We start from the raw sequence: 8,488 nt of genomic DNA on the forward strand, positions 1-8,488 counted from the left end.
GCCATGATGGGACATTTCTCTATTTGCATGTCTCTGTTCTGTGTTCTCGTTCTCCCCACAGGGAGGCTGTCTCCGTCTGTCTCTCTATCTCACTTCTGTCTCTCTCTGATCAGTATTCCATGCATGTATCCCTGCATGTTAGTCCATAGAAACTGTCAGAGAAAGTGAGATGGGAGATGGGTGGGTTGGTGGTGGTGGTGGTGCGGGGGGGGTGGGGGCTAGAGCATGAGAGAATGAGAGAAGACTGACGGAAACAGGGAAGAAATAAATAGGTGTGGAGGGATGAACGAAGGGTGAGGAATTAAACAGACAATGGGAGGGCGAGAGGTCCCTCTTCAACCCATTATCTCATCAGCGCGCTATAATTCAATGCCAATTTACTCCCTGACACAACTGCATTTCCTTTTCCACCTCCCACTGCGTGCATGTGTGTGTGCGCGCGCGTCTGTTTCAATGAGCTTCTGTCGCTCTTTGTCAAGGCCAACTAGTCTCAGCCTAACTGCAGTGCATCTATAGGGTGAATAGACTGCACAGGACGTGTTTGGGTGTATTATGCCCATACAGTAGGAGATCCCTGAAGTTAGCGCAAATCGATCAAGCCTGTTTTATACATGGTTGCACGGCAGTGTGACACTCACAATGCGTTGTGATGCAACGCGTTGTTGACCTTCAACACCCCCCCCCCACACACACACACACACACACACACACACACACACACATACAATGACAATCCCAACACTCTGGTCTCACCACTGTGACAGGAATTTATGTCTGTATGGAGAATACCTGAGAACTCGGCAGTTTTTCCCAAGTCGCCGCAGCGGAAATTCTTCATCAATGTCGTTATGCTAACATTCTGTCTTATAGTATGTCAAACTCACAGATGTTATAGTTCATTTCCAAAGTGATCAAATTATTTTATTCAATGAAATGGTCAGCTAGATGATGATGAAAAGGTGAGTATGTGAATACCAATGATAAGTAGGCCTACCATTTCAGGATACTGTTTACTAATGATTTACATTGTTTTGGTACTTTGGTGTTTAAACTTTTAGCATTCCTACTTTCTCTAATTTTAACTCTAAACAACTATCCTCTCTCTCTCTCTCTCTCTCTCTCTCTCTCTCAATTCAATGCAATTTAAATGAAGGTGAAGTAAAACTAAAATGCACTAAATCGCGGCGAGTTGGTAAACTGGCGAGTTCTCCAGATCCCTGTATGGATAAGACACTGTGGCATGGCACAAGGTGACGGGACAGAATTATTTCTTAGTTGAACATGATTTTCAGTGCAAACAGACAGACACTTCACAACCATTGCAACACTTGGCCATTGATGGGGTTGTCTCCTCTTGATGAGCTTTTCTTTCTTTCACTGGAAACTCTCGCAACCCACTGAATAGGGCCATTTCCATTCAGTTCTGGCTTTGAGAAAAGACAAAGCAGCACGCTGTGCTGTATATAAAATCAAACCCTGGTGGGCCTGATTCACAAGCTAAACACAAGCAGCGGTTGAGAAGGAGAACAGCGGCTATGGGTTCGCTTGCCCCGCCGCACGCACGCACGCACACACACACACACACACACACACACACACACACACTTCCCCTTAAACAAGGGACCTGTCCTTTCCATGGCCCCTTCTCCATTTCCACAACCTTTTACCCTGCCGAACCCTCCACAATTAGCCCTTTCCTCCTACCGAGTCATTCGGCGTGGAGTGTTGTGTCATTAATTAAGGGTGCATTATTCCCTCTCTTCACATAGATTTTTCTCTTCTTCTTCGGCTTCCCCTTTATGACACGCTGAATAGATCGTGCCTTCTCTTCCACTCCCCTCCCAGACTCATCCATCAGCTTGCGCTGAAGCCACAATTATGCTAACACTTGGGCTTGTTATGACAGTGGCGAGTTCTGCGCATCAGCCACTTATCGACTAAATGAGTAATCCTGGTCTCTCTTAAAAGCAGCGAGCACGATCAATCAACACCCCCCCCCCCCAAAACCAATCCTTACTATTCCCTTTTTCTTTTATTTGTGTTTTCCATCCTTAGCTATCACAGGGAGTTGATGGGAGAAAGCACAGCATCACTTCAATTACAGTAGATGGATTGATTAAGCCTGGTTGTGTCAATACAGTATACTGTATGTGTCACAATTTGCTTCATCCTCATTGGAATCTGTTAAAGTCCACTCTCTTCAGAAAGCACATGGTTTCAAATCATGTCTGCTAAATTATTGGAAGGAATCTGGTAAATTATTGGAAGGATTACTTTTTTAGAGATATGTAATCTGTCAGAAGTAGTGCTTTAGCATATTATGAAAAAGGCTTGCTGTAGACCACTACAAATCGATCTGCTGGTGCCATGATGTGGCCGGGTTGTTAGGTTTTAGCTTGTAGAATCAGAGAAGAGGGACACAGAGTTAAAAGCTCACTATCTCTCGGAGTCCTCTAGCTTTCAGACACTCCGCCGGTCCCCAGGGGGCCCCTGCCGAGTGCCTCCTAGCCCCAAGTCAACCCCCTCCTCGGGGGACATGTCGACACGGCTGACTGGGCAGCTTTGGCTCTGCCGGAACGTGTGTGTGTGTGTGTGTGTGTGTGTGTGTGTGTGTGTGTGTGTGTGTGCGTGTGCGTGTGTGCACACGTACGTCTCTCTCGCTCTCCCTTTCTGTTTAATGTAACGTGCATCCCCATGGGTGTGGCTTTTGTGGTGGTAGGAAGGGGGCGTGGAGGGAGGGGGGGGGGGTCCAGCAGCTTTGAAACCCCAGGAGAGTGTGTTGACACTGAGCCATGGCAGAGGGGAGGGAGTCCTCTCCTCTCAGAGAGCCAGCAGCACCAAGACACTTCACACACTGACAGACAGACAGGGACTGAGAGTCCACAGTCCAGCCCACTGCCTATCCAGTTTTATACATTATACTTACTCGGATAAGACGTCATATAATACTGTGTTTTGTGCGCCGCCTGTCACAATTGTCTAATCGCAGTTATTTGAGAAAATCGCAAAGTGTGTGTGTGTGTGTGTGTGTGTGTGTGTGTGTGTGTGTGTGTGTGTGTGTGTGTGTGTGTGTGTGTGTGTGTGTGTGTGTGTGTGTGTGTGTGTGTGTGTGTGTGTGTGTGTGTGTGTGTGTGTGTGTGTGTGTGTGTGTGTGTGTGTGTGTGTGTGTGTGTGTGTCTAAAGGCGCGCACACGCCTTTAGAATCGGCCTCAGGTGTAAATGGGTTCACGTCAAGACGCTCTGGATAAAGGGTGTCCTCCGTCTGCTAATGGCCCCTACACACTTTAGGAGTTTTAAAGTTGTCAGCGAGTCATCAGATCGTTTTGTATTTCACACTGCAGGAGTCTTTTTTTAAATCGTCTGTCATTATATCGTTGTGGCTTTCACACTAAAGCGCGTGTGTGTGTGTGTGTGTGTGTGTGTGTGTGTGTGTGTGTGTGTGTGTGTGTGTGTGTGTGTGTGTGTGTGTGTGTGTGTGTGTGTGTGTGTGTGTGTGTGTGTGTGTGTGTGTGTGTGTGTGTGTGTGTGTGTGTGTGTGTGTGTGTGTGTGGGGGGGGGGGGGGGGGGTGGTCTGTGTCCGTTTAGCTGAGTTGGATGTGACTATTTGTGTGTGTTGCACGAGTAATCAAGCGGTGCCCTTTGCAAGCTGTAGGTCTAATTGCAGGGCAGGTAAATGTCACAAGAGCTGATGTTCGGGTTAGTCAAATAAACACAGACACACACACACCTTTTTTGATTAATTTTGAGAGGGAATACTGTTACAATATTTGTCATCCAACTTCAAATCTCAATTTGATGCAGAGAGACTTGGATTTAGCTGGATAATATCATGCATTGCAAATTACCACATTTTGTGGAACTTTAATGCACAGAAGATTGCACAGAGCTCTACATTTAGTTTGAATGGTGAGGTTTGAATTCAATTCAGCTTTGATGTAGAGTTTCTCAATTGATGGAACGGGTCCCAAATGTGGACCATTTTCAAAATCATAAATCAAAGGCTTGTGAGTAACTGGTGTATTGATTACAACATTATCATTACAAAATCTAGTGCAAGGTGCTGTAAAACAAAATGTAACAAAATGTAACAAAATGTACATTGATGAAGGAAGGCAGTTCGCACACTGGTCAGTAGCTCCCAGAAGCAATTTATTAGAGGTAAAACGCTTCGACCCGGTCTTCGTATTGTTAACATAAAAAGCCACAGGTCTGAATTAAAAGTCAGTTAGATAAGCTGGGTACGTCCTGATGGGGAAAACTTCACTTATAAACCTATTTTTATCGGCTTCTGCATTTAAAGGACCACTTCACCACTTTTCAACCTATCTTCATATAATTGGTCCTCACTAACAATCATGATAAAATGGTACAATTGTTTTCTACTCAGTCTGTGACTCTGTGTCTCATAGGAGGGCTGTGGGCAGTTCAGAAACCCGTCCACCAGTGACATCATCAATGGGGAAGCCAAACTAATAGAAACTGCAGGCTTTCTAGTCCTGAAAAGTTGCAATGCGAAAATGGAAGCCATCGTTCTCACGATAATAAAAATCTAAACATTTTTGTAAAAAATCTGTCACTGGTGGACGGGTTTCTGAACTGCCCACAACCCTCCTATGAGACACAGACTGAGTAGAAAAAATGTGTGCCATTTTATCATGATTATTATTGAGGACCTATTATATGAAGATAGGTTGAAAAGTGGTGAAGTGGTCCTTTAAACAAACTGTGTGTCTCTCTCACACCACACACACACACACACACACACACACACACACACACACAGCTGCATATAGGCCAGTAATGATCAAGCATTTAGTCAGCAATCACTGTAGACTACTTATTAGTGTCAGTTACTGAGCCAAATAGACATCTGCACTCAGTCACCCCTCTCTCTCTCTCAAATGCCGGCTCTCACTCATACCACCTCTCCATTCCTCCTCTCCCGATCTCCCCATTTTGCTCTCTGCAGAGCGGTCTTCCTCCTTTCTCTCTCCCTTTATCCCTTTCTTTCGCTCTCTCTTTGACATTTGCTCTCCTTCGCTACCCTCTTCTCTATGTACCCCTCCCTCCCTCTCTCTCGTTCCCCCTCTCTTGTCACTTCTTCAAGCCTCACGGGTGGTTCTTGCTCACACACAGAGGGAGAGAGAGAGCTCAGCGGAGTGGAAAGGACTCTTCCTAGCATTCCCTGTCTTTCTGTCCTGCCTTACCCCATCCCTCCCTCCCTTTACATCCCTAGAGCGGCCCCCTTTCAGAGATAATTGTCTCTTTGTGTATCCTGCTTTTCCTTCGCTTGATAGTCCTCAGCTGAACGGAGACCAAGGAAAAAGCAGCAGAAAAACGGAGAGAAAGGGGTGAAAGCGTTTGATTTTGCACCGATTTACACAAGGCTGTTGATCAAGTGAAAAGAACTGATCTGAAAGAACGAGTCAACGAGCGCAAACACAACTGACTGTAAAAACGACTGTAAAACGACTGTACGACAAATGGTTTGACCCAGAAGAGGTCAAAAGGTCTGATGTGCAGTACTTCCGTGGTTCCCAAACTGGTCAAAAAAAATTGGGGGGTCTCCAGATGATTAGCTTAAAGTGCAACATTGTTTTCTCTCAACTCAACTGTAAACATAAACTAACATAATATAGTATACAGTAAAGGTCTCCACACACCGGGCGCAAATCGGATGCGAATTCGGATTTTTAGCGGCGTTTCTCCATCGGTTTTCCGAAAAACGCCGGTGTGCAACCACCTTAAGTGTGCACATATATTTGCACATTTCTGACCTTTTTAATACCATATTGGCCAAGTTGCAAACCCTCAATGTCTTGCAAGAATATATAAAGGTTTGAATTAATGAATGTACTGTATGTCTGTTAACCCGTCTCTTCTCCTCTCCCCTCATCTCCCCTCTCTCCTTCTCTACCCGTTCCCTCCCCTCTTCCTCCAGTCTGTACGGCAGACACATGCAGGCCAACCCAGAGCCTCCCAAGAAGAACAACGACAAGAGCAAAAAGATCAGCCGCAAGCCGCTGGCCGCCAAGAACAAATGAACAGACACGACTCTCCCTTACCTCTCCACTGCATGTGCCTTGTAACGCCCATAATGCCTTATGTTTTCTTTATTTATTTATCATCACTTTTATACCGCTGTAAAGACGAGTTGTCAAACTCTCTGGAAAGTGTTAAGTGCATTCATATTGTGAGACCTCACTGTGTAGCAATTTGGACCATATCTCCACTGGGGCGCGCCGTCTCAGCGTCGACACTTTCCGTGTTAGGACTGGTTGTGGGTGGCGGAAAAATTGGTTAATGTAAAGAACGGAGCGGAAAGGAACATTTTGTTGGCACTCAACGTTTTGATTTTTTGTTTGTCGAGGGGTGCTGTCCAATGTTCTTCCTTTTGTAGTAATTGTACATGAGTGACACCCTGTTCGACAGCCGTCCATACAGTATGTCACCAAAGATTGGACTATATAACATATTAATCATATCCAGTACAAAATTCAACCAACACTGTAAACCTTTAAATGAGTGACTGCTTTTTATTATTGTTCTTTGCTGTCACCTGCATGGCCAGGGACAGTCAGACAATCATGTTAGAATAATGTGTTCATTGAAACCAAAACCTGATGTCTTTGTAATATTTGTATACGTCGTCGTTTTACTCACAGTAGCATTGTTACTTTGAATGGATATGTAAATGGAATGAACACTCCAAGTCCCAATTACTTCCCACTTGACTGACTGTCACTTCCCCGCTTTTTATTCTTTAATTCTGCTTTTTGTCATTCGCCGGGTTGGTCAGCCATTATGTATGTGGCTGCGTTTGATCTGGCGTGGTCTGCTGCAAAGCACCTTTGTGGAGAACAGGCCACTGGGGAGCGTGCGTTAGGCCATTAGACTAACCTCAGGATTTGACTTCAGAGAGCTCTAACAAGCAGAGTGGGGCCAGGGGAGAGGCAGAGACAGAGGTGGGGGCGCGAGGGTGGTGAGGTAAAGGAGATATTCCACAAAACTATTTCTCTTGTGCGTGCATATGTGCGTGCATGTGTGCGTGCGGGCGTGCGTGTCATAATATGGCCAGGCATAGTCGCAAGTGGGATTTGTGAAGCTTTTAAGAGTCTTGGCTCTGTCGGATCTTAGCCTCCAGGGGGGAGTTGTAAAGTTACATACACACACATCTTGTTTTCTTCCTCGACTTGTTTGCCAAAGCGGAGTTGTGTAGGAATCGTGCCCATGTCTCTGGTGTTCAATTGTTTTCCTGCGGCCCGCAGCCTGGCTCAAAATACCCCAAAGCGTCTTTAGCCAATGGAAACAAGTGGGTCGGAACAATAGGGTGGCGGTGTTATCTCAGAGACCTGACGCGCGGGACTTTGGACAATGTAGCAGAATACAACCATTGCTTAAAATACATTACCCACTTGTTGTACCCTAACAACTAACCAGTCTCAAACTGAACTCAATTACGGCTCCTGTTCTGAAGTTCTTGTCATTGAGGCCTGAAGGCCGGCCGTGTGTGTGATTTCAATTGTTCTATTTTGATCCCCGAGCTTTGACTGTCTCTTGTTTTTATCTGGAACAAGCCATGGCAGCATTAGCCTGGATTCTCACTCACACAAAGGATTTTTTTTTTTAATGTTAAGAGAAGCCCCACTGGCTCGCCATGCAGCTGTCCTTCACATTTCAGCCTATTGCAAAAATACACGAATGTAATCCTTTTTTTATCATTATTTATCATGCTTTTACCATGTGCCACGATATACTGTATGTTTAACAAGCTCTGTTTTATCAGCCATTTTGAATAAAGCAATCGATTTTGTTTTTGCCTTTGTCTTTTATTGTTTTATGTAGGCAGGGAAGCTGCTTGTTGCTTATAACATGTTATTTATATCAACAAGACTAAAACGGTAAAACGGTACCATATTTAAAACAAGACCTGTGAACCATGGCATCTTTGAAGTATTGAAGATTATTGTCGACTCCTGTGACCGTTGCTGCTCCCAACTTGTCACTGATGTTTGCACCGATTCATGATATTCCAGCAGTTACTTGCCATTTTTACAACAAAGATTGCGATTTCAGATGTAAGAGTTGGGTTTTCACTGGTCCACAGTCGCTTTGTTAGTCCTTCACGGGAGCTCTCTAATGTCATTGATATTACAGCTGCACAAGTTCACAAACAATTGTCTATGAAACTGAAAAGTAAAAGTCATGTAGCATGAGATGTACACCACAGTTTCATCAGGAGGCAGTCCATGTAATACCAGCATAAGCTCAGAAATGCAAACGTGTGTGTGTGTGTGTGTGTGTGTGTGTGTGTGTGTGTGTGTGTGTGTGTGTGTGTGCTGCCTGATATAGGGATAGAAAAGAGACTGCTTGTCAACCCATACGCACTCAAGCCATAATTAACACTGAATGCAGTAGGGATGTCCCAATCAAACCACCCAAAACATTATATTCAGCATGTTAATTGAATAATTGAATTTGCACAGAT

The 8,488-nt window shown here is 44.8% G+C and overlaps 1 protein-coding gene across 1 annotated transcript in view; it reads left to right on the top strand.

Moving 5' to 3' along the window:
- Nucleotides 1-7,813, top strand: part of rsu1 (Ras suppressor protein 1) — a 47,537-nt gene extending 39,724 nt beyond the window's left edge. The window contains exon 9 of the mRNA XM_079489771.1: nt 5,942-7,813. Coding sequence (XP_079345897.1) covers nt 5,942-6,044 — 103 coding nt within the window. The 3' untranslated portion in view covers nt 6,045-7,813. The remainder of the gene's footprint in view (nt 1-5,941) is intronic.
- Nucleotides 7,814-8,488: the final 675 nt, after the last annotated feature.

Source organism: Electrona antarctica, assembly GCF_951216825.1.
Source record: "Electrona antarctica genome assembly, chromosome: 20".
Classification (NCBI taxonomy): Eukaryota; Metazoa; Chordata; class Actinopteri; order Myctophiformes; family Myctophidae; genus Electrona; species Electrona antarctica.